This window comes from Brachyhypopomus gauderio, chromosome 2 (assembly GCF_052324685.1).
Source record: "Brachyhypopomus gauderio isolate BG-103 chromosome 2, BGAUD_0.2, whole genome shotgun sequence".
NCBI lineage: Eukaryota > Metazoa > Chordata > Actinopteri > Gymnotiformes > Hypopomidae > Brachyhypopomus > Brachyhypopomus gauderio.
The window spans coordinates 42,645,378-42,671,597 of record NC_135212.1 but is presented as its reverse complement, the minus strand read 5'-3'; the positions used below and the strand labels follow the sequence as shown (position 1 = coordinate 42,671,597).

At 44.7% G+C, this 26,220-nt stretch overlaps 2 protein-coding genes across 3 annotated transcripts; both read left to right on the top strand.

The window, feature by feature from the left end:
* The first annotated feature begins 524 nt into the window (after window positions 1-524).
* On the top strand, window positions 525-10,659 carry akt1s1 (AKT1 substrate 1 (proline-rich)). Its single transcript, XM_076996627.1, has 6 exons — window positions 525-679; window positions 1,535-2,188; window positions 2,741-3,017; window positions 3,120-3,203; window positions 5,058-5,233; window positions 8,445-10,659. The coding sequence occupies exons 2-6, from the start codon at window positions 1,811-1,813 to the stop codon at window positions 8,580-8,582; spliced, it is 1,053 nt and encodes a 350-aa protein (XP_076852742.1). The 5' UTR covers window positions 525-679; window positions 1,535-1,810; the 3' UTR covers window positions 8,583-10,659.
* An 835-nt stretch (window positions 10,660-11,494) lies between these two features.
* Window positions 11,495-25,617, top strand: LOC143507945 (hepatic sodium/bile acid cotransporter-like). 2 transcript variants are annotated; one of them, XM_076996629.1, is made up of 5 exons: window positions 11,495-11,642; window positions 12,008-12,212; window positions 12,298-12,476; window positions 24,471-24,675; window positions 24,761-25,617. In XM_076996629.1, exons 2-5 carry the CDS (start codon window positions 12,015-12,017, stop codon window positions 24,941-24,943), a joined length of 765 nt encoding a protein of 254 aa, XP_076852744.1. In that variant the 5' UTR covers window positions 11,495-11,642; window positions 12,008-12,014; the 3' UTR covers window positions 24,944-25,617. The 2 variants fall into 2 exon arrangements, with proteins under 2 accessions (XP_076852744.1, XP_076852745.1); XM_076996630.1 differs by lacking the exon at window positions 11,495-11,642 and having other exon boundaries at window positions 11,753-12,212.
* Window positions 25,618-26,220: the final 603 nt, after the last annotated feature.

Genomic DNA, 26,220 nt, shown 5'->3' with positions numbered 1-26,220 from the left:
CAATAATAGCTAGCTCAATATTAAACCAATTGTATATTTGCTTTATATGTATGTGTGTATATATACACACACATTTACTTTAATCGTCACAAATATTAATAACAAAAACGATTAAACCGATTAAATGAAGTAAATTTGCCAAAGATAATACTTATACAAAGTATGAATTGTCTAGTGAATATCAACCTATACAATACATAGCTCCCCCAGTTCGAAATATTAAAAGTAATGAGAATCCATGCCCTTACTGGGAACTCAAACGTGCTAAATATGAGACAGCAGCGTGAAATTTCAATCTATGATCTCGAATCTAAAATAATTCTTATACATCTGTACTAATGCGGTTCAACCTCAATCTTCAACCAATACTCGCAAACATGTAATTTCATCCACTGTCGTTAAGAGCGCTACAAATCGTAGGTAAGAACAGGAGCGTACCAAACAAAAAAACTTGACGGCACACCTGAGGCGCGCGCACGACATCACGCGGTGAAGGCGAGCGCGCGCACCACCTCACGCGTCGAGAGCGCGTGCGCGTGCGCGTGGGGGGGGGTTGTCAACAGCTACTTGCGCGTCGTTACGTTGGAGTCTAGGGGAGAGTCTGCTAGACAAAGGAGGCACACGAAAACTAAACGTTTGAGTGCGAGGGACGCGTTAACACACACTGGAAGACGGGCACGTAAGTAAACGAATCGTTTTAAACCCTTCGTTTGCATTTGTCTCCGTGCAAAATGGAAACAGGACGACTGCCAAACGTGAAGTCTTTACTGGGAGCGCATAGCTAACTGGCTACCCAGCTAGCTGGTTTACAGCTAACAAACTGGCTAGCACGTTGACCAAACACCAGAGCGTTGTGACGGTGGAAGTGGCGTTTGCGTTACCACTGACCCCAACAAACAGCAGCTAGCTGGGTGATCAACTCAGCTACTGCAGTTGTCCGTTTGTCGCAGACTCTGGCAGTAGAAGTTGTTGTCTACCGAAAGCCTGAGAGGGAGGAGGTGTTCAGCGAGGCTGCATGCAGCAGGCTGCGATAGACCAGGCCAAGACCGACCAGGCCAAGACCGACCAGGCCAAGACCGACCAGGCCAAGACCGACCAGGCCAAGACCGACCAGGCCAAGACCGACCTGGCCCTGACAGACCTGGCCCTGACAGACCTGGCCCTGACAGACCTGGCCCTGACAGACCTGGCCCTGACAGACCTGGCCATGACAGACCTGGCCATGACAGACCTGGCCATGAGGACTGCAAACGCATTTGCCCGACCAAACTGACACAATGAATGAAGGTGTCGGTGGGGGTGGCAGCCAATCTGTGTTGAACATAATCAGAAACTTTTCAGAAATAAATAGATTAGCTTAGCTGTGAGCAATCAGCAGAAACACTCCACATCCTTCTCGTGATGTTTTCGTCTTGCTGTACAATGAATAAAACCGACACAAATATGCGCAAAACATGTGGCTGCTTTAACTGTATTTGAGAGTGCATAAGAGTGACATCATCTGTCAGTGAAACTTATGTCTGTTTGTTTCTAGGCAACACCAGCAAGTGACATCCTCCCATCTCTCCCCTAGTTCTCTGGTGCACGCAGACACGGCCACCCACTCGTGCCTCCCGTTACATTACATCAGCATTTGCACTGAACTAAGCTATATTCATTACCAAAGAAGGTTTCTGACGCAGGTCATGTAAACGTGAGCAAGTTAAAAGCAGGACAGGCAGACACACAAGCGTAAAAACTGCTCACTATAGCTCAACCTGTAACCTGTACCAGCATCTTTACACTGCAGAACAGAATAAGCTTGAAGATCATGGCTTCCATCGCCAAATCCTCTGATCTTGAGATTCCAGACAACCACAAAGAAAGCTGGTTGGCTCTGCTTGCTGCGGCTGAAGCTTACAGCCAAAAGTCAGGCTGTGATTTGGCCATTCTGACCGCGGGTAAGAAGTTCTTTCCCTCTGCCGTGGAGGCAGACCCTGTGAAGAAACATGAGGGGGGAGGAGTCGCTCCTCCAGGAAGCAAGAACTGGGATTACACCTATCACGTTTGGGGCCAGGGGGCCCTGGCAGAGTCATCACGGAGATACATAGATGACATCGCCGTGCTCCACTCTACCACTGTGCTGACTGCTCACAGACACGCCCCCCTCAGCTCTGGAGAGGGAGGGGCCAAGCCCTCAGACAGAGTGGTGAGTGGCCAAATAATATAAATCACTGACTGTTTATCATCTTCCCTTTTCCATAAACCTGGGATGTTCAACTCTGGCTGTGGATGACCAATGCACTGTGTGGGCTTGGGCTTTCCTGACTTTAATACTCCTAACTCGGCTTAGTATCGAGCATGTCAAGGTTTGCCTTGGTCGTGTTAGTTCTTGGGATCCAACAGATGGTCCACATTTTGTCTGTCCCAGCTCCCAGTACACGTGTACTAGGTACTAATGTTCCTAATCACAGGGGTGATTAGAGGTGGGAGAGAGTAACTGGGTTGAGAAATTCTCTCAAAACTTAAAAACACTGAACTGCACAGTTCTTTGAGCTCTCAGTCCTCAGCTTGGACTGCTTTGCAATCATCAACTCAAAAGGTTTATTTGCATTTGAATTGGTCATTCTGATCCCCAATTCATTGTTCATTGTTGCTTTTAGTAAAAAAGTTGTTGAGTTGTTGGTGTTTGTTTTTTTTCTCTCTCTATTTTATTTAAAAATACTTAAGTACATAAGTAAATCATTTCCCCTTTCCAAAGGCCTTTATTGGTGATGGAGGTGCTGGGTCCATAAGTCCAAGTTCAAGACTTTATTCACAGAGCTACCCATCAATCTACAACCAGCCGACAGTGATTGGTCAGCCTGTAGCTCAGAAAGGAAATAGTGAAAGAGAGAGAGACAGAGCCATTCTAGAGGACGTGGAGAGAGCTAGAGAGAGGGCAGGCATCGCAGACCTAGAGGAGGAGGAAGAGGAGGAGGAGGAGGAAGGAGAGGAGGATATGGATGTACAGAGACGCAATTTGAATGAATCTGCAGGTAAACATATTTACAGTTTGTCTAGTGATGTCTTTGTTTTCATAAGGTGCTCTCCATCTCTCCATGTCCACTCCTGTCTCACACTGATGATGCTCCTCCTAGGTGTTTTCTCTATGGACGAGGACTCCCTTTCCCATGACTGCGAGCCTTTCTTTGAGTCAGACGGGGAAGAAGAGAGCACAGATGGTGAGTGTGGTGGGTGGGCAGACATCACACACAACGCTGCATGCTTCCTGAAGGCACCTCTACAGATGCTTGAGGGTTGATTTAATTAACCACAAAATTTGGGGCAAATGCATGAAAAGTTTGAAGCTTTAGAGGATGCTTTCTAGTTTACCCCATTCTCCAACCATTCTGTGTTATGGTTAAAAAAAAAGCTACAGAATCATAACACCAAACCTTGTTTACTGAATTTGTGCTTCTGAATAAAAGGCATTGTTGGAGAGCATGGTAAAACCATGTGCTGTACAAAATGTATGAAGATGGGTTCCTTCTTGAGTCTTGGTCCTCCTAAGGTTCCTGAGATTTTGCTTGCCACCTTTGTCTTTGGCTGGTGCATCAGGAATCTGGACACACGTGTTAGTAAAACTGCTTTGTGATGTGTTGTAAAAAACTTGACTTTGACTTGGTTTGACATGTCATGTTAATTTTGAACAGTGGTTAGTTTGGACTGTCTGAGTCAGTGCCTGCATTCTTCATGATGAGGGTAATGGTGAAATTTACCTAATCAACTTCAGAGGGTCCTGGATCAGTAGCTCAGGCTGTGTGACCCAAAGCCAGGGATTAGCCCCCTCCAGCTCTGCCCGAGTTGGGGAGCCTTGTGTTTTGTATTGCTGGTTTTCTGCTGAATCGGGTGGGACAGAAGCTGAAATGAACATCTATGGCCTTGGGCTCCTTGGTCTGTGATAGCTGTACAACCATGATATAAGCCCTCATAAGAAAAACTAGGATCAGTTTTAAATGGTGGCTTTTGTAAAAAAAAAAAATAAATCTGTGCTGTAGAGTGGAGAGACATTGTATTTATTGTAAACGCAGGCGAGGATTGTGCACAAGCTCATGACTCTCTCACGCTGGTTGTTACATAACCATGTTTTTAGTGGGATTTGTGCTTGTCATTGCTCTTTAATAATCGTGGCAAACATCAGTGGGTAATTCAGACTAGTTTTATGTATTACATGCAAGTAGATGTATAGAATTGCACCATTAGAGGACAAATGAGATTCTTGCTTTCTAATGACAACCTACCAAGTTCACTGTATGTCCAAAGGTTTGTAGATATCTGAGCATCACACTCCTATGCGCTTGTTGATTGTAGAACCGTGGGCATTAACATGGAGATGCCCCAACCCTCATTTGTGGCTGCAACAGTCTCCACTGTTCAGGCTTTCCTGAGTGTGTCTGTGGGAATTTGCACCCATTCAATGAAAGTGCATGTGTGGGTGCTCAGTCTCTGATGTTGGACAAGAAGGCCTGGCTCACAGTCAACTTTCTGATTCAGTCTAAAGGTGTTGAGTGGGGTTGAGGTCAGGGCTGTGTGCAGGTCACTGGAGTTCCTCCACACCAAACCACGTCATTGTGGATCCAAGTGTGCATAGAAGCACAGTCATGCTGGAGCAGGAACACTGTAACATTGGAAGCATGTAGTTATCTAAAATGTTCCTTACATGCTGTAGAATTACCATTAGCCTTCACTGGAAGCAAGAGGCACTGTATGTTAATATCAATGAGCTCTTCAGTACTCCCCAATCTGCTATTGATGTATGTCTATGGGGATATGGTGCTTGATTTTTTACACCTGTTAATAATGAGTATGGTCGAAACGCCTGAATTCAATAATTAGGAGGGGTGTCTACATACTTTTGGCCTTTACAAATGCACATGATCATAATTGCAGGACATGCCTGTAAAACCTCATTCTGTCGTCCGCAGCAAGTGCTCCAGGGTCAGTGAACAGTGCTGTCTGAATCTTTTACTCATTACAAACCCCTACATTGTGCTGTGTTCCTGATTCTCTCTCTGTGTTTCTCTTGCTGGTTTTAGGTTCTCTGAGCGAGGACGCTCCTCCCCCTTCCCGGGGCCTGGCAATGGGGCACCCCGCTCTGACCTCCCGGCCACTGCACCCCATAGCCCTGGCACGCTCTCTCCCCGTGTCTGTGCCCGTCTGGGGCTACAAGAGCACCCGCGCCCCGCCTGGAGAGCCCCATAGTGGTGAACGGGTTAGTGTCCCACTCGGTGGACAGTGCATGTCCGACCCCTCAGAGCTGCGGTAACCAGAGTCCACCTTCTGGTTTGGCTCGAGTGAAACTTCTGTAGAATCTGATTGATCCAGTGGAACCGTACGTGGGCAGCTGTAGGTTATCGTCCTTGAAAATGGGTCTTTCTTGCATGCTCCGATTAAATTATTTCCAGTCGTTCCCATTGTTGTAGATGACGGTAATCTTTAATTGGTCTGTCTTGAACGTTTCCTTTGACACTGCTACTGCTAGACCCCATCACCGCACTTTGACCATCTAATTAGATTTGTGTCAAATGTATTAACATGGTTTATCCAGTATGAAGAAGAGTTCCATTTATTTTCTTTTATGTTAATGTTCCCATTTTAACCTTTACCTGTACAGTATTTACAGTATTTGGCAGACACCAATTTCTAGTGATCTAGTGGGTACTGATGGGAGACACTACAGGAAAGGTTTATAATTGGTTGTCAAGGTTGTTTACCTTGTTGGATGGAGTGATCTGTAGGTATATGGAGCAGCTCAGACTTGCTGAGATTTAGTGATGAGCTTCTGTCCGTTTATAGCAGTGGTATGAGTGGTAGATCTGAACTTGGAGAGTGGATATATCTGCTGTGAGGAATCAAGGAGCCGGGTGAGAAGACCATATTGGTTTGGAAGATGGAGGTTGATGTATGAAGAAAGAGACTAAAGTATTGGTTCCAGGTTTGAGTGCTAGAGAATAACACCAGTCAAGGTGTGGTGGGGAAGTGAGGGTGGAGGAAACTAAGGTGGAGGGAGAGATGGAGATGGAGGGTGACGTGGGAGGTTGAGGTGAGTAGTGGAGAGGGGACAGACTGAAGGATACCAAGTGTTGATCTGAAACGTGACTGTAAATCATCCAGCAGTTCTCAGACTGTGGTCTTTGTGACCTTTGAGCAGAATGGAGATCACCCCCATAATATGGAAGTTTATTGTGTGCACCAACAGAGATTTGGTAAGCCTAATCCCAACGATCTCCCTGGTGGCTGTGCATTACATCAGTGTTTTGACGTTGAGCAGGACACCACCACAGTTAAGTTATTACCTGCCATGATCAGTCTGGTTTCAAAGTAGTGTCCCTATGTTGTGGTCAGTCAGACAGAACTGTGTCTGGTGCCACAAACGCGCACACACACACTCCTGCTCTTCTTCCAGTGACCCCTGCACACCAGCCAGCTGGCCAGAATTCTGTTTGTGTGCTCCTGCAGTAGCATCCATACCCGCCATTTTACCTTTCACAGTGCATTAAAGGTTTGCTTGTGCATTTGTTGTATGTTAATGCACACCTATGGGGACCCTGCGGTTGCCAGATCCAGCAAAAATGTCCAGCCTAAAGCTAGAGTCTGTAATTGGAGAAATTTAAAGGAAAAGGTCAGGATTTGCAATCTGTGTAGTAGGGATGCACCGAAATGAAAATTCTTAGCTGAAACCGAAAACCGAAAATGAGGAAACCAAGGCCGAAAGCCAAAAGCCGAAAACCGAAATACATTATGCCAATTATTAGTAACATTGGATTTATGGCTAACCTCACTAAAATCAAAGCATTGCTATTCAAAGAATAAATCAACTACAAAATTTGATTTGAAAATATTTATTTAGCACTGACATTACAGTAATGCATATTATAAAATAAAATTAGTGGTGGGCCGTTAACGGCGATAACGCTGACAACGGACGACCACTAATTAAATTTAACTCGCTTGCAGACCGTTTTTATCTGAGAGGATAAATATATGTATTTTATACGAGTAAAATTTTATTATAACTGACTGGCCTGAAAGATAAATATAAATTCTCTCATAAAAACGTGACGTGAGTTGCAACAACATTAAACAACTAAGGTTCTGAGAAACTACGCTTCTGAGAAATGTCGTCTGCTCGGCAAAACATAACGGGGCTCAATGTGCTCTATTAGCCTACGAAATCCCACATCCTCTACGACAGAGAACGGCTGATCGTCTAAGGCAACGAGTTCCATAATTTTTGGTGTAATGTCCTTTGCCTTGACGCCATCACTGAAACTTTTTTGCTTTCTGCATCACTGAAACTTTTTTGCTTTTGAAACTTTTTTTTAATCCAAATAAGCACGTGCAGGTGGCGATTTTTGCTTGCGTCATCACAACACATCGTTTCGGCCGTGTTGTTTCGGTGATGAAAGTATTTCGGCCGAAAACCGAAAATGCAAATTTAAGCCATTTCGGCCGAAAATTTTCGGTGGCCGAATTTTCGGTGCATCCCTACTGTGTAGTCCTCTTGAGAATTTTATTCTTCAATGTGAAATGCAGGTCGTTTCAAAACATTTCCAGTCTTTCATTCCCCTGATCTGATCTGTGTGGTTCTCTGTGCAGCCCCACACAGTGTTTGGCGGCCGTTCTTATGCAGACTGACGTACATATTCCTCAGTTTGAGGGTATATGTACTCCTATAATAGCATTCGCCTGGCCGCCTTACAGTGAATCAATCAGGATGTGTCGTGAGCTCACAGCCAGTGATGTCAGATCAGATGTGCCCCTCTTCATCTTCCTCCTATTCCTCTTAGCTATAGTCTTCTGCGTGGACTCTGCTCCTAGGACCCAAGTGGCCAGGTATTTCACCTACATTTATACATTCACAAGATGATAAATTTTTGTTTCATGCCGTTTGGAAGCAAAGTTTTTAGGTGGCCACGGTAATGTTCACAGTAGTCAAAAATAACCTGTTGTGTGTGAATTATGTTATGTTTTCACACACGGTTGCATTTGCAAACCAGCCCAGTGTGGCATGAAAACCGCAGAGCAGTGCTGGGTCCTCCTCTGTCCTCCTCTGATTGGGTGAAGGTCCTCTTGGTTGGTCTTTTATGTTTTCTTTCTGTTTGGTATTCATTTTATTTTCATCGCATTTTCGCAATTTGTACTTGTGAAATTCAGTTTGATACTTTTGACACAAATCTAATTCCATCCTTAATAATAAACTGATAGATCATGCCCTTTTGGACACATCAATATTTTAGTGGAACTATTTATGTAATTTCACACTCGTACAAAATGAAAGAACGAATGAGGAGCTAGTGAATATTAAGAGTATTGTTGGCTATTATTAATGCTTACTACTTTTAATGACTGTCAGTCATTGTCCAGTCACACACTATAGTTTGACCTGTGTGTGTTTGTTTGTGTGTGTGTGTGTGTGATAGGTTGCCTGCGCAGATCTGGACCACATAGCTGCTAGTATGAAGGCACTGCTTGCTCCTGCAGCCACAGATGGCACTGAGATGTTCGGAGCCCTGCCCAGGCCACGCCTCAACACGGGCGACTTCTCTCTCAAACACTGAGAGAACCGTGTGTGTGTGCACGTGTGTGTGTGTGTGTGTGTGTGTGTGTGCGTGGTGGGGAAGGAGGAGGGAGAGGGGGAGAGAGAGAGAGAGAGAGAGGTTTGCATGTGAAAGATAGACATTTGTTTTGAATGACACACATGGATGTAAAAAAAGAAGGAAAAAAAAGGTGTCAAACCCAAACCTGTTTTTTGTTTTGTTCTGTTTTTGGGTTTTTTGTTTTTTTAAGCAGGCAAGCAACAAAACCTGTCTTTCATCCTCTCACAGAGGATTTGACATTGAAAGCGCCCAACCTCTCTACTGAACTGTTTTCCTGTCCGCATGGCGCATTAGGATGAGGGACCGTGAGCTTTAGGCCACTTGTCACTCCTTGCACCAGCACCCTCTTTAAAGCTCCAGTCACTGGCTCTTTTTTGCCACACTTCTCAGAGCAACAGCACTGTTCTGGGATCAGTTTTTGCCTTGTGAAGTGTAATGAGTGTGGTTGTGTGGCCACAGAGAAGCTGACCCACAAGCTGACGTATCACAGTGGTTATTGTTGGTTAGTTAGTACAGGCCATTGTACACCATGAGTGGTGTCACCAGAGAGGTATGGGAGAGATTTGTTAGATTTTTTTTTTTTATGGTATTACTGTTATGATTTTTTTTTTCTTTTAGCAATATTTCAGCAATCTAAACTTTATAAGCATTCTGAGCATCTTTCTCTAACCCATGTACAGTGGGGTGGGGAGATTGCATGATCTTTAAGCTGAAATGTGAACAGTAAGAGGCAAATGGAAAAATAGCGTAGCCAATAAGAGGTCACGCAGTTGAACACTTTTTAACGCTGTTGAAGAATAGTTACTTCTACCTGACTACAATTATGAAGGCTACTGTTGTTCTAACCCAAATACCAAGTTTGTGTTTTTTTCCTGCTTGGGTGGGTACTGTTGATTCTAACCCAAGTCGTTTCAAGTCGTTTTTCTGTTCTGATTATTGCAGCGAACAGCTTAACCAAACGTACCCCAGTGGATGGAAGTGGACGGCTACCTGTCAGCATGAAATCATGAGCATACTGCCAGTTCTGAATGGTGGCTGTTTGCTTCCAATCATTGTTTGCAAACTTTAGTATTTTTGCCTGTCTTGTTTTTGACGCGTCCTTTGCCAAGCGTGGCGGCACGGACTCCGAGCCATGTTCGTCCCTGCTCCGACACGTCCCACTCAGCGCACGGACGGCTTGGTCCCTTGCTGCGTTGAGTTGAACGGGGTGTGTTGAACAGGGCAGTCCTAACCCTTGAGCTTCCCCACCACCCATGGCTGGTGTTGGGAGCCACTGCTCAGGATGTGTGATGTCACACGAGGGGTTCATGAGAGGGCGGGGGTGGGGGGCTTTCGCTTGGCGTGTTGCCCCCTAGTGGCCACTGAGGCCAACGCTGGTGTGTGAGGGTCTTGAATACTGTGAATAGTGACACAAAGAGCAGTGGTGCAGCGTGCCGTCACCGAGCATGACCTGTGGCGGCTGCGGGTCGCACGGGACCGCTGAGAGCCCAGGATGCCCCCGAAGACACGCCCACACTAATCTGGAGACACGCCCACACTGACCTGGAGACACACCCACACTGATCTGGCACAGGTTCATTTTTGAATGTTGGCAAACACTACATTCTACACTCTACACTACATTTCTTATGAAGGGCAGGATGGTTAACATTTTTGATATTACTATTATGAATGGAACCACACATGCATGCGCACACCCGTGTAAAAACACGCACAAACTGACAGTAAAAACTTATTCTTTAAACTCCAATTGTGAATCTGTGATTTCCAGCGTAGACCGTCTTCTCCAGGGCTGTTTGGTCACAGGAGGTTCGGCACTGTTGAACTTCAGGAACAGGAATGTTGGCCTGTTGCTCCTACAGCTGTGCACTACTCCGTATTCTGGATTAGAATTGTTAAATGGCTTCAAACGCTCAGGCAGTGGACATGGAAATGTATGGTGGGAACTCCTGATGTCAATCTTAAACATTTCAGATCTCTTCAGTGTTTAAGCAAATGCGTTTTAAATAAACCAGTCATTTGTTGAAAAAAAAAAAAAGCCTTTTTTTAGTGTGTGTGTGTGTGTGAGTGTGTTGTGGCATCACTGTAAAAATGTCAAATGAAGCACTAGGAGAAAGGGTGACCCTCCATAACATTTAGCCCGCAGATCAATTCTTATGCTAGGTCCTAGCAGCTAGGAGGAATCTTCATGTTAGTGGCCCCATGTCCACCAGATGGTGCTGTGGAACAGACCGCAGACGAATAAATAATTCAGTGTGACCATTCTTTTTTTTCTTTTTAAAATGGTTTCAACAGCCGGGGGGGGGTTTAAAAAACCCACAATGTACGCTCGGTGCCCTTTCAGTGATATGTAACACGATGTTATGCAGCAATCCCCCAATAAACAGGCTTCCCTCTCTCAGCCACCTCTGCTGAGGGAATACCGAGGTGTTCCCAGTATCGAGTGTAATCAGTATCAAGAATAATACGGCTGAATGATAACCATGAAATCTTGTTTGAAGTATTCAAGGCGAGATAAAGTTATCTCAAGGACCCGGCCCACAGTTTAAATTAAGCAATTTTAGCCTCGAAGATAAAGTTATTGTTCAAAGCTCAAGTAGATAAAGTTACACACATTCAAAGACCAAGGCTGTGTTGGGCCCAGTTTTTTAGGCTAGACAAAGTTATGAACTTCAGGACTTAGGGCCCGTTTTATAAACAGACTTTTAACAGCCTTGTTAAAGTCCGAAGTCAGACATCAACTGGTACTTAAAACTAAATCCCACTCACTAAGCTTATTGCACCGTTTAACTGTCTTAGCGCTGTGACCTTAGTTTCACAAGATTCGACTCGTCCGTTTATTATTAACCTAATCTATTCCCCAAAAGCCACTAACTCGATTGATGAGGTGTTTGTCTATTGCAGTCGTGAGACAGCAGGGAAAGCAGCTGTGCTAATGGACGTCATATAATTAGTAGGGTGTCTATATTTTCATTTGGGAAATCCACTTCTCCAGATACATGAGCTGTAGGGGAGACTGGGGTAAGATGAGCCATTTTTCATATTTAGGATCACTACATCAAGGCAGTCATAGTTTTGTTGTGAACTAACATATCTGCAAATATTTCAGGATGTTGTGCATCCCTCCAAACAAACAGAATGAGTGTAAACATAACTGTTTCGATAATATAGCATGTCCAAAAAAAGATGTCTCGTGGCACAACTTACCCCGTGTATGGGGAACCGTATATAGGTCACACTGGACAGGTGCATCTGCCAAACACTGTAAAACGGGAACGTTACTAATGTACTAATGAAACCAGCGGCGAGCGTTAAATCCCAGCGCTTGATACGCCCAGAGTGTTCGTGGTTCTGCTGTATCTCTGGGCCGTGTCCTTCTGTTACAGCGTCGTGATGACCACCTTCTCCACGTTGCTGGCGCTGGGCACGATGCCCCTGCTGCTCTACGTCTACAGCCAGGGCTTCTCTGGCGTGGCCGTGGCCATACCCTACGCTGGTATAGCCACGGCTCTGGCCATGACCACGCTGCCCTGCGCCGCTGGCGTCTGCATCAGACACTACGCACCCCAACACGCAAGGCTCTTCAGCAGGGTAAGGAGAAGGCTGAAAGACACGAACAAAAGCATAGGGAAGATGTGAGCGATGAGTCCGGACCGATCGGTGTCTTCCCCTTCAGGTGGGGATGAGTGTAGCGCTGCTTACGTTGATTATCCTTGGCATCCTGGTCGGCGTCACGGTAGGAGAGGCCATCCGGACAGTGACGACACCTCAGCTTCTGATCACAGCAGCGCTGATGCCACTGTTGGGGTATATACTTGGATATGTTCTGTCGTCTCTCTTCAAACTTAACCAACTGTAAGTCACTTAATGTTTGATGTTTTTTTTCTTTTAATGTTTAAAGTCTTTTTCCAACATCTTATATGGGAATTTGAGTAATTCAGTTAGAACACAAATGCTGGAGACATGATTCAGGATCAATTAACCTGTGTGTACATCTTTTCCAAAGACTTTTAAAACACCAGTGTATGCCTAAACCTGTAATAATAATACCCAATCAAAGAAACAAAGAAATATGCTATTGATAATTAATACTGATAATTATCCAGACAATAGCCTCTGGTAGGAAATACAGTTAGAGTCTGCTAAGAAAACACAATTTAACTTGCCAAATAAAGGTTCAAAGATTATTGTCTAGCTATGTTTAGTGGATGTTCTCATTTTTAAAGCAGTGTTAAAGCAGTTTAAAACAGGATACTATACACCACAAAGATGGCTCTGTTCGTGTGGCCTCAATCTGACAAGCTCAGCAAGCGAAGACCTCGCTTCTAAAATAAGAGAGAAAAAGCTGTAGGTTTAACATATGGAATGTACGTGCAACTCCTATGAGGGGGGCTCATACCCAGGCCACACTATATAGTACAGGAGGAAAAGTGTCTCAGGTAGAGACCTGCACACACTATATCAGGGGTGGCCAACCCGCCAGAGACCTAGAGCCATTTTTTGTACTGTGTAACGGCAAAGAGCCACATCATGCAATCGCGAGTGTAAGTTGTTGAGCGGGGGGGGGGGGGGGGGGGGGGGGGGTGGCGGCGAGTGAAGACAGTCAAATGCGTGTTTTCCACTACGGCGATTTTAAAAGTATTAGTGGCTCGCTAGGCTTGTAAACAAACCGCGCACCACGAAAATGTAGCAGTGTGTCGCCCCGTTAGTGCAGGTGAGCCCGCGGACCGGCTGGGGAGCCGCACGAAACCAGGCAAAGAGCCGCATGCGGCTCGCGAGTTGACCACCCCTGCACTATATAGTGCAGGAGGAAAAGTGTCTCAGGTAGAGACCTGCACACACTATATAGTACAGGAGGAAAAGTGTCTCAGGTAGAGACCTGCACACACTATATAGTGCAGGAGGAAAAGTGTCTCAGGTAGAGACCTGCACACACTATATAGTGCAGGAGGAAAAGTGTCTCAGGTAGAGGCCTGCACACAGAGCTACAGGGTAGAGTTGTTAGGATTGTGTGTATTCTCTCCAGAGATCGCTGTTTTCTTATTTACTTTTAATAAAAGGTTAAAAGACAAGACTGGTAGTGTTTTCTCTTGCAATCAACGAACACGCTGCGCTAAGGTGAAAGAGGATCAAAGCGCGACAGTTACCATGTGAGTGAGACCAGCAGTGGGAATCGGAATTTCATACAATAACAAATAAAATATCTCTGGAAAACTATTGTTGTTTTCTCGTTATAACGAGTTAAAATTATCTCGGGAATTCGGGAAAACGATTATTAAAAAAATAAAAAATGAGGAAAGCGAATTAAAAATAAGTTGCAGTGTACGTCCTCTTAGGGCTTCCGTACATTTAAATAAAGGAGTAATGAGATGGAATTGAATGAATTACATTAGAAAAGGAGTACCCTGGCAGCAAAGTAGATACTTGTCAAGTTTTTGATTTAAAAATAAGGGAAATTTTCCACTGGTTGCTGCGAGCATTCCCACCAGCCCAATCAAGGTCCAGGACCCCTTATATTTTACACGAAGTCTTCATTTTTGGTAGGAACACCTTCTCTCACGTTACATTCATCCATCTCTGATTAGTATTTCGGGTTGGTTGTTCTCGCTGTCAGCGCTAATCTCGCAAGAACTGACACTCGGGCTTCTGCAGGTTGACATTCTCGCGAGGCTAGCGACATAATTCATTTTGGAGAGGCACTTGAATGCTTTTAAGATATATATTCTATTACAATATGGGAATTTTACGGGAAAATATTAATACGGGAGGACGACGGGATAGAGGGGTAAATTACGGTAGTTTCCGGGCCAAAACGGGAGACTTGACAGGTATGGATTTGGCATTAAAAGAAGCAGCTTTGTTTACTAATCCTTCTGTAATGTACTAATCAGGCAGCCAAGGATCCAAGTGCGGATAATAGCCATCTTTATTGAAACAATGATCACAGAGCTATCAAACTGGTCAGTTACTCCGTTCAAGGTGTGTTGTGCAGGAGTGTTGTAATCGTGGTCAGGACATTCCAGGGTCACGCCGGTGAGACAGAAGCCAGGCGGTACAGAGGGACTAGGCGGGGGACGAGGTCTAGGAGGAGAGCAGAGGTCGGTACACCGGGAGGCAGTAACACTGAGAGAACGCTTGGTACGTGGCATGGCACCAATACTTCACAACCCGGAAGAGTGAGGGGGAAGCTTAAATAGATGCGAAGGGGAGGCGTGATGAGCGGCAGGTGAACTCTTGGACGATGCTCTCATGGCTCCTGCAGTGCTCATGGTTCTCATTCCAGGCCAAGTAGTCACAGTCCCTTCAGTGCAGATGGTGAAACTCTGGTAGGAGTTGGTATCAGCACGTCCTCTGAGGCAATGGCACATCCAACCCGGGTATCAGCACATCCACTGGCAACCCAGACCATCTCCTAGGCGCTTGTATGGAATCGACTTGGGTAGAAGCATGCAAGAAAAGATATAAAATACTAGTTGAGTACGTGAACATCAATTTAAACAACCGTTTATTTAAACATACATAGCTCACGTGCCAGCGATTAGCATGAGGCTCCGGCAAGCTAGTCATGGTGTGTACATGGTGTATTGTCATTGAATTTCAGTGAATAAAACAAAAATGAATAAGTTCATAAAATGTTGATTATTATTATGAAATGCCATAATATTATTTATAATCTCTCTAGGGCACACGTTCGTTTACTAACCTTCCATTTCAGCGCTTGAACCATTTTTGCCATCTGCTCTTCTTTCTCGTCTCCTTCCCTCGGTCTGCAGAGCTCTGACTCTCTGGGTTGCTTCTGCCGGGACAGGACGAGAGTTTGGCTGAGCTTTTGTCTTGGTCCTCTTGGACGCTGCTCTCCTGGCTCCTGCAGTGCTCAGGGTTCTTCCAACTCTTCCACCATCGTCCCAGCGTTCTCTTCTCAGAGCCCTCAGGTTTTCCATGTTTTTTCACAAACGCTCTAGCCACCATTTGCTCCATCTTCAGGCGCCATGAATCCCTTCTCAACTCTTTCTGATCTCTCTTCCTTTCACCCCTCATCCTCTTCATTTCTTGCTCTACTAGAAGATTTAGAAGACGTTCTACATGCGCCTTCATCTTCTCCAAGTCTTTCTGACATTCCGTCAGTGTTTTTCTCTCCCTCTCCCACTCTTGCTGCTTCACCTTCTTTTCATCCTCCAGTTCCTTAAGTCTGTTCTTCATTTCTTCTCTCTCTCTTGCCCACTCCTTTTCTATCTTCTTGTGTTCACTGACCATCTCTCTGTTTTTTATTTTCTCTGTTTTTATTTGATCTGTGGCTTTCTTCATCATAGATATTATATTCTCAATTCTCATATTGAACATCTCCTCCCGTTCACTCAGCGTCTGTATGTCATCCATTGTTTGTTCCTGTCCACTTCTCAGATTTTCACTTTCCATCTCAGTCTGTATACTGCAGTCCAACTGTATTAATTGGTACAATGTTTCCTCTTTCTCAACAAATATCTTACTGGTGTGGACTGCCTTGCCGTGCGGCCTTATATACGTTCGGTTATGTTGTGTTATGTCGTTACTATAGAAAGGGAATTCTACTATTTAACAACGTCATGTATTGTGACGTCATTTAGATTATTCAATTCATAACATCAAAGACTTTGATTCACAAAAAACATACCGCGGTCATTAGGGGTGTCGCGAGACGTAACTTAGCGAGATTTCTCGTCGCGTTAAAAATCTGTCTCGCGGGATTTGTGATCCAGCAAGCAGCCAGAATGACGTCGGAAAATACAGGCATTACTATTGAAGATGCCTCCGCCACTTTCACATTGTTTTGGGTACCCGGCGGAAATGATAAATGGCAAGAGAGTGACTGATAAGACGCGGACCATATACAAACACTGTATGAAAATAATGCCGTACACCGCGACTAATACGAGCACGATGCAGACACATTTACAGCAGCACCACAGCTCAGTACTCAAATCAACATATCTCACTTGAACAGAGGTAGCTGGGACAGAACGGCGCTTTGGCAAGTTGAGACAGCGAAGGATATCGGGAGCAGTGTGGGGACGCTAATATTCTTAAAAATGAACATGGCAGTGTAGTTGCAGCAAATTCAGTGACATACTTGGGCAGGCTCTGTTTGCACCATTTGAACTCTGTATTGACAGAGAAGAACTTTTTGTTTTGCACATAATACAGTGAGTTCCCTCTTAACGACGGGTCCGGTTAACGACGGATCAGAGTTACTTTTCTTTTATTTCGCGCGGTGCGCGGAGGAGCAGTGGCAGCACTGTGGAGTGTTGTGTACGATAAGCTGAGGCAGCGCGATCGCTCTTTCTCACGCTCTACGCATGAGAACATTGTTCGTTTTTTTCTATACTGTCTCTAACCCCGTCGATAAGCGGGGCAGGGTTGCCAGGTCCTACAAAAATGTCCCGCACAAAGTCAGTCTAAAACCCGCCCTTCAGAAGCCTAAACTAGCCCAAAGTTGTTGCCCAAAGGGGGGGGGGGGGGGGGGTGGCGTTGGCGATTGTAAGCTGTCGGGGGGGGGGGGGGGGGGGTGGCGAGTGTTAAATGGAGACAAATTGAGTATTATATCGCGATCGATTCTTAGTGTTGACTTGTAACTCCCGTGGTATCCCAACTCAAATGTAGCCATTTTGGGGCCCTAGGCAAAATATAAACAAGGGGCCCTCATTCTTGAAACACACACCATCTGAAGAGCGATCGCGCTGCCTCAGCTTATCGTACACAACACTCCACTACACTCCACTATGCTGCCACTGCTCCTCCGCGCACCGTGCAAAATAATGTAAATGTCTCTGCATCGTGCTCGTATTAGTCGCGGTGTACGGCATTATTTTCATACAGTGTTTGTATATGGTCCGCGTCTTATCAGTCACTCTCGTCATTTATCATTTCCGCCGGGTACCCAAAATGATTTGAAAGTGGCGGAGGCATCTTCAATAGTAATACCTGTATTTTCCGACGTCATTCTGGCTGCTTGCTGGATCACAAATCTCGCGAGACAGATTTTTAACGCGATTAGAAATCTCGCTGAGTTACGTCTCGCGATATCTCGTCACCAGTGGCGGATCTAGCCATTTTGGGGCCCTAGGCAAAATATAAACAAGGGGCCCTCATTCTTGAAACACACACATAAACCAAATAACCCTCCCAATACCCTTGCTTTAAACTGAGATTAAAGAATGGCAATAAACCAATAATGCACTGCCACTAACAATGGTCTTAACTCTTCACAGTAAAATCAGTTTCTGATTGCTCCAGCATTTGCAAAAATGATATGTTTATTATTCAGAGCCATGTTTTAATGAAACAAGTAGGGGAGACCGGGGTAAGTTGAGCCACTTTTTACATTTTTCATCATAGCTACATGTTGAAGCCATTTTCGCATCCAGTTAACACACCATACCAAAGTTCAAAGTGTACTGCTACTATCTGAGCAAAAACCAATTGATAAGCTTTAATGCTTAGAGAGATATTGCCTCTTAAAAAAATTTTTTCAAGCGGCTCAACTTACCCCGTGCACGGGGTAAGTTGAGCCACTATGCGGGGTAAATTGAGCCAGCACAAAAGAATGTCAGGTTAACAAGGTGAAAAACTTTATTAGAAAAACAACAATCAGTTCAAGTGAAATTGACCTCAAATTCTCCTCCTCAAATTTTTACCTCGAATCAAGTGAATATAAATCAAGTGGGGGTGTCTATTGTGGTTGTTGTAGTGAAGGGAAGAACAGAGAGGGGATCGAGATGGGTAGATGGAATACAGAGGGATGGGTAGATGTACAGAGGGATGGGTAGATGTACAGAGGGAATGGCAGCTATTCAATGTTAGATATAACAACAGTAGGCCTAGGCCTACAACAAGAACAACTTATTCATTAATTTACCTGGCTAAAAATCAGTAGGCCTATTATATACATCAACCATCCAATATCATGGTCATGGGGTCTTGGATGGGATAGGGGACTTAAAAACAGTAAGCCTACAACAAGAACAACTTATTCATTAATTTACTTGGCTAAAAATCAGTGGCCTATTACATATCCATTAACTATTCAATATATCATGGGGTGTTAGATGTGATAGGGGACTTAAAAACAGTAGGCCTACAACAAGAAAAACAATTCATTAATTTACCTGGCTAAAAATCAGTAGGCCTATTATATCCATTAACCATTCAATATATCATGGGTTGTTGGATGGGATAGATAGATTGATAGAGAGGGGGATAGGTAGACAGCTAGATATAGACCCTACAATATTACAGCCAGTGGCTCAACTTACCCCATATCTAATGGCTCAACTTACCCCGTGGCCACCATTGTGTAGAAAAGTGCTAATAAAGTGGATTATGCTAATCAAAAATATTTTGATTAGCATTCATATCATAGCTTAGAAAGCCAAGAATTGAAACCTAATGTGTCTACATGTTGTTCTATGTTTTTCTTCTCTAAATCATCTTCATTATGGGCACACATGGAATTTACAAAAAGAGCTTAAAAACACATTTTTATAAATATCTTCCTCACCTTGTTTGACATGTGGTTCTCCTCTTCACATGTGTAAGGAAATGGCCCCACCCACCTTTGAATGGGGTTACATGGTCACATTTGTGTACCGTTTTTTAGAAACAGTGGGTGGCTCAACTTACCCCGTGGCTCAACTTACCCCGGTCTCCCCTACATGTGAAATCAAATAATATACTCAACTTTATATTTCGCTAGAACCTAAAGCCCTAAAATCAATTTGCTCACTGTTTGACTGCATAGATGATATACAGACATGGATGTCTGACAATTTTCTGCAGTTAAATAAACAGAAGACAGAGGTTCTTGTTCTTGGCAGTGATTCACAAAGGAATGATGTCCAGACTTATTTAAATCAAATCAATCTGAAAGCCAGACAATGTGTTAGGAACCTGGGCGTCACCTTTGATAATGAGCTCAGCTTCAAATCACACATCATGACTACATGCAAGACAGCTTACTTTCATCTTCGAAACATCGCTAAGGTCCGAGATATGCTCTCTCCTGCTGACAGTGAAAAACTTGTCCATGCATTTATCACATCAAGGCTAGATTATTGTAACGCTGTTCTATCTGCTCTTCCAAAGAGCTCTATTTCACACCTACAGCGAGTTCAGAACGCGGCTGCAAGGGTTCTGACCCGCAGGAGAAAGAGAGATCATATTACACCTGCACTCCACTCACTGCACTGGTTACCTGTCAGCTTTAGAATAGATTTTAAGGTTCTAGTCATGGTTTTTAAATGTCTTCATGGTCTTGCCCCTCTTTACCTAAGTGAAATGATGGTTAGATATGTTCCAGTCAGGTCTCTCAGGTCTTCAAACAGTAATCTACTGGTGATTCCTAAAAGCCGATTAAAGATTGGCGAGGGTGCTTTTAGCCACTATGGCCCAAAGCTCTGGAATTCTCTTCCTGAAGAGCTCAGAGGCATTTCATCCTTGCATAGTTTTAAGAGCAGTCTCAAAACATTCCTGTTTAGATCCGCTTTTAGTTAAGAAACTCTATCTTAATAGTTTTATCTTATTTACTTTACTTTTTATTATCTTACTTCACTTTTTACTTTTTATGTTATTTTAATATTTTTATCTTTAATTTCTTTTAACATTTTCTTTTTGTCTTTTTGTCTTTGTCTTATCTCCTTTTAATGTTTCTTTTATTTATACTGTAAAGCACTTTGAGTTACATGTATGTATGAAAGGTGCTATACAAATAAAGATTATTATTATTATTATTATTATATATCCACTGCCAGGGATACAAAATGTTACGCTTAACAGAACTAGAATACAAAATGGATACAAGTCTATGAAATCCACCATTTACATTTAAACAGGACTGATAAAAAGATTTTGGAATACCACTTTGTGTGTGTGTGTGTGTGTGTGTGTGTGTGTGTGTGTGTGTGTGTGTGTGTGAGTGAAAGACAGGTATCGCAGAGCTCTTATCTCACTACAGTATATGTGTGTGTGTGTGTGAGTGAGAGACAGGCATCGCAGTGTGTGAGTGAGTGAGTGAGTGGCAAAGCTGAATATGTATATGTGTGAGTGAGACAGGCATCGCAGTGTGAGTGAGTGAGAGACAGTCATCGCAGTGTGTGAGTGAGTGAGTGGCAAAGCTGAATATGTATATGTGTGTGTGTGTGTGTGTGTGTGTGTGTGTGTGTGTGTGAGTGAGAGACAGTCATCGCAGTGTGTGAGTGAGTGAGTGGCAAAGCTGAATATGTATATGTGTGTGTGTGTGAGCGAGACAGAAAGCATTTGTAAACACAAAGTCCTACCATTGTCGTCTTCTCAAAAGCCTCAACACAGTGTTTCATCCGTCTTTTCCCTTGTTGTCTTCTCACTACGACAAAAATCAACACCAGGTGAATCATGGAGCATTATAAATAAATATCCAAGTCAATGTTTTTTTTACAATTACCTTCTCTTTGTCCCTCTCTTTCTTTTCACTGTCTGTATCCCTGTTTTTCCTTCCCCGTTATAAGGTCTCATTCTCTCCTTTTGCCTGTCTTACTAGTCTGTTCTTCTTGTTCTTGTCTTTTCCAAGTTTCTATTGTTTTTGAACTTTCTGAATTTTGAACTTTTAACACTTTCTTTTCAAGTCTCATTCTCTCTCATTTGAAGTTGAATCATCTGACATCAGCTGTGTATAGCTGAGAGGCCTTGTATACATTCTACAGTCTGACCCTGCGAGCTTTGGCTTCTGCAAATCTTGTAATCACTGAGTCCATGTCCAGTGTTTTTGTGTACAATTGAACATCGCTTTTTTGAACAAAAAGTCTGTCAACTTTTCTGGCCAATGTGCAGTGTCAGGCTATTATTAAATTGTCTCCACTGCTCCTGGTACACCGAAAAAACATTACATTATTGATGCTAAACCGATATAATGTGTAGCCCAAAAAAGATATTGTCACGGTACGGTGGCCCCCTACTGGTCGCCCCCGTCTACAGCAGCAGCTTGTCCTGTGGGTGTGGCGTTGTGTTCGTCCCTCAGGTGGGCGGAGCCCGCGATCTGTCTCACCTGAGGGTCGTTTGTTCGTCTATATATGTCTTGTCTTTGTACCAGTTGACTGCTGGTTATTATATCCTTAATTCGGATCAGTTCACGGGTTTTGGTTTGCGCACTTTACATATTAAACCATCCTATTTCCCTGAGACTTGGCGTGATCGCTTCCATTTATTTTCGCTCACCCTACCCGTCACAGAATAACCAGCCACCTTCGGAAGCCGCCAGTCTCCTTTGCTTTCTCCTTCGTTCGTGGTCATGTCTCGTGGTAAGTGTTTGTCTGCGTGGTGTTTTGTTTGTTGTTGAAGAGCCCCGCCGTGCTGAAAAGTGTGTGTGTGCAGCACGGCGGTGACCAGGGCAGTTGACCCCGGTCGGGCTCTTCGTATGTGGTCACAGGTATGTGCATCCGTGTGTGTGTGAGTGAACGGAAGTATGGAACGTTGTGCGTCGCTCGCTTGTGTTACTTGTTGAATGTGTTGTGTGTGACGGTGTCGCCGCTCGTCACGGTCGCCTCGCTCCCCCGTGTGTCTAGTGTTTTATGTGGGGAGCGATTGCGAACTTGAGCGGCGCGTCACCACTATTTGTGTAGAGCGCGTATGTGTGGGTCCTGTCCGTTTGCCGTTTTGCACCGTGCTTTTGTCTAGTCTTTGTGTGTTTTGTTTTAGCGTGCTTGTGAACTGTTGTGTGTAATTCCACACATGCTCCTCCCCCTTGAGTGTGTGTGTGGGGGTGGACCAGTGATGGTCCTGTGCCACGGGGAGTGGCACGGAGGGCGTCGCTCCTAAGGGAGACCCTGACCAGGAACGTGGGGGGTTCTCCTTAGGGGTGGGCGGATCGATATTTATATCGATAGTATCGATACAAAGGTGAGGATCGGTATCGGATCGATACCACGGCGAAAATATCGATTCTTCTGCTGCAGTTTAGAAGTCTGCGCGGGACTGCTTTTTTAATCCCGCTCCCGCTTGTTTTAATCCCGCTCCCGCCAAAAAATCGCTTGTTTTAATCCCGCTCCCACCCACACCTGCTTGTTTTAGTCCCACTCCCGCCCGCTCCTGCCCGCACCGGCCAAAAAATCGCTTGTTTTAATCCCGCATCCGCCCGCCACATACACATTTCTGTCGCCCCCCGCCCGCAATCCTAATATGAATTGAATTAATTAGATTTAGTACTTGAAATTTTCTTATGTATTTATTAAAACAGCAATATAGCGATGGATCGCGCTGTCCCATTTCTTACCACAGTCCAAACACATGCAGTCAGGTGACGTACACCAACACTTTCTGATATCAATCACAACAAGCCAATTTCCCTCTCCATTAATTACAATGGAATATGACTTCCATACATCAGACTTTCCTGTAGTTGGCTTAATTGTGGTGTATTCGTCTGTTTTAATTGAATTTTCCACAGCTGAAACTGGTTGACCGTCTACAGCAGGGGTCGGCAACCTATGGCACGCGTGCCACCATTGGCACGAGGCATAATCACTGGCACGCGACACGCTGGACCAGCATCAGCAAAACTATATAAATTATTATATTAATGGATTATAATTTAAAGTAAAAAGTATGGACCCCCCCCCCCCCCCCCCCCCCCCCCCAACGGTTTGGAAGTATCGGTATCGATATCGGCGATACTGACCAGTATCGTATCGGTATCGTATCGATACCAAAATTCAGAGTATTGCCCACCCCTAGTTCTCCTGAGCAGGTGGAACTCCCCTGCTAAGGTGGAGACCCCTCCCCCATTGTAAGGGGGATCAGGGCAGTGCGCGTCTGTGTTTTGTGTTGGTGTGTGTGGGTGTGTGTGCATTTTGTGTTTTATGTGCAGGTGCTTCTCCCTGGCGGTGGATCGTGGCATTCCTGGACCTTGTGTTGGTCCCAGTTTTTTAGGCTAGACAAAGTTATGAACTTCAGGACTCGGGGCCCGTTTTATAAACAAACTTTTAACAGCCTTGTTAAAGTCCGAAGTCAGATATCAACTGGTACTTAAAACTAAATCCCACTCACTAAGCTTATTGCACCGTTTAACTGTCTTAGCGCTGTGACCTTAGTTTCAGAAGATTCGACTCGTCCGTTTATTATTAACCTAATCTATTCCCCCAAAGCCACTAACTCGATTGATGAGGTGTTTGTCTATTGCAGTCGTGAGACAGCAGGGAAAGCAGCTGTGCTAATGGACGTCATATAATTAGTAGGGTGTCTATATTTTCATTTGGGAAATCCACTTCTCCAGATACATGAGCTGTAGGGGAGACTGGGGTAAGATGAGCCATTTTTCATATTTAGGATCACTACATCAAGGCAGTCATAGTTTTGTTGTGAACTAACATATCTGCAAATATTTCAGGATGTTGTGCATCCCTCCAAACAAACAGAATGAGTGTAAACATAACTGTTTCGATAATATAGCATGTCCAAAAAAAAAGATGTCTCGTGGCACAACTTACCCCGTGTATGGGGTAAGTTCAGTAGCGGACTTAGCAATTTGGGGGCTCAAGGCGAATTTAGCTAGGGGGCCCATCAACATTAATATGCGAGAAAGTCAGCTAGTCAGGGGGGCCCTACAGTGGGCTGCAGTGGGAGGGGCCCAAGGCAGTTGCCTAGCCACGCCTCAATGCAAAGACCGCCTCTGCACCGTATATAGGTCACACTGGACAGGACAGGTGCATCTGCCAAACACTGTAAAACGGGCATGTTACTAATGTAGCCTACTAATGAAACCAGCGGCGAGCGTTAAATCCCAGCGCTTGATACGCCCAGAGTGTTCGTGGTTCTGCTGTATCTCTGGGCCGTGTCCTTCTGTTACAGCGTCGTGATGACCACCTTCTCCACGTTGCTGGCGCTGGGCACGATGCCTCTGCTGCTCTACGTCTACAACCAGGGCTTCTCCGGCGTGGCCGTGGCCATACCCTACGCTGGTATAGCCACGGCTCTGGCCATGACCACGCTGCCCTGCGCCGCTGGCGTCTGCATCAGACACTACGCACCCCAACACGCAAGGCTCTTCAGCAGGGTAAGGAGAAGGCTGAAAGACACGAACAAAAGCATAGGGAAGATGTGAGCGATGAGTCCGGACCGATCGGTGTCTTCCCCTTCAGGTGGGGATGAGTGTAGCGCTGCTTACATTGATTATCCTTGGCATCCTGGTCGGCGTCACGGTAGGAGAGGCCGTCTGGACAGTGACGACACCTCAGCTTCTGATCACAGCAGCGCTGATGCCACTGTTGGGGTATATACTTGGATATGTTCTGTTGTCTCTCTTCAAGCTTAACCAACCGTAAGTCTCTTAATGTTTGATGTTTTTTTTTCTTTTAATGTTTAAAGTCTTTTTCCAACATCTTATATGGGAATTTGAGTAATTCAGTTAGAACACAAATGCTGGAGACATGATTCAGGATCAATTAACCTGTGTGTACATCTTTTCCAAAGACTTTTAAAACACCAGTGTATGCCTAAACCTGTAATAATAATACCCAATCAAAGAAACAAAGAAATATGCTATTGATAATTAATACTGATAATTATCCAGACAATAGCCTCTGGTAGGAAATACAGTTAGAGTCTGCTAAGAAAACACAATTTAACTTGCCAAATAAAGGTTCAAAGATTATTGTCTAGCTATGTTTAGTGGATGTTCTCATTTTTAAAGCAGTGTTAAAGCAGTTTAAAACAGGATACTATACACCACAAAGATGGCTCTGTTCGTGTGGCCTCAATCTGACAAGCTCAGCAAGCGAAGACCTCGCTTCTAAAATAAGAGAGAAAAAGCTGTAGGTTTAACATATGGAATGTACGTGCAACTCCTATGAGGGGGGCTCATACCCAGGCCACACTATATAGTACAGGAGGAAAAGTGTCTCAGGTAGAGACCTGCACACACTATATCAGGGGTGGCCAACCCGCCAGAGACCTAGAGCCATTTTTTGTACTGTGTAACGGCAAAGAGCCACATCATGCAATCGCGAGTGTAAGTTGTTGAGCGGGGGGGGGGGGGGGGGGGGGGGGTGGCGAGTGAAGACAGTCAAATGCGTGTTTTCCACTACGGCGATTTTAAAAGTATTAGCGGCTCGCTAGGCTTGTAAACAAACCGCGCACCACGAAAATGTAGCGGTGTGTCGCCCCGTTAGTGCATGTGAGCCCGCGGACCGGCTGGGGAGCCGCACGAAACCAGGCAAAGAGCCGCATGTGGCTCGCGAGTTGGCCACCCCTGCACTATATAGTGCAGGAGGAAAAGTGTCTCAGGTAGAGACCTGCACACACTATATAGTACAGGAGGAAAAGTGTCTCAGGTAGAGACCTGCACACACTATATAGTGCAGGAGGAAAAGAGTCTCAGGTAGAGACCTGCACACACTATATAGTGCAGGAGGAAAAGTGTCTCAGGTAGAGACCTGCACACACTATATAGTGCAGGAGGAAAAGTGTCTCAGGTAGAGACCTGCACACACTATATAGTACAGGAGGAAAAGTGTCTCAGGTAGAGACCTGCACACACTATATAGTACAGGAGGAAAAGTGTCTCAGGTAGAGACCTGCACACACTATATAGTGCAGGAGG

Excerpts from the sequence above, each read along its gene's own strand:
- akt1s1 (XM_076996627.1), top strand. The coding sequence starts at position 1,811 with ATGGCTTCCATCGCCAAATCCTCTGATCTTGAGATTCCAGACAACCAC. Across the intron at positions 3,018-3,119 it reads CAATTTGAATGAATCTGCAG|GTGTTTTCTCTATGGACGAG; the intron begins GTAAACATATTT and ends TGCTCCTCCTAG. Across the intron at positions 5,234-8,444 it reads AGCCCCATAGTGGTGAACGG|GTTGCCTGCGCAGATCTGGA; the intron begins GTTAGTGTCCCA and ends TGTGTGTGATAG.
- LOC143507945 (XM_076996629.1), top strand. The coding sequence starts at position 12,015 with ATGACCACCTTCTCCACGTTGCTGGCGCTGGGCACGATGCCCCTGCTG. Across the intron at positions 12,213-12,297 it reads ACGCAAGGCTCTTCAGCAGG|GTGGGGATGAGTGTAGCGCT; the intron begins GTAAGGAGAAGG and ends CTTCCCCTTCAG. Across the intron at positions 12,477-24,470 it reads CTCTTCAAACTTAACCAACT|CGTCGTGATGACCACCTTCT; the intron begins GTAAGTCACTTA and ends CTTCTGTTACAG.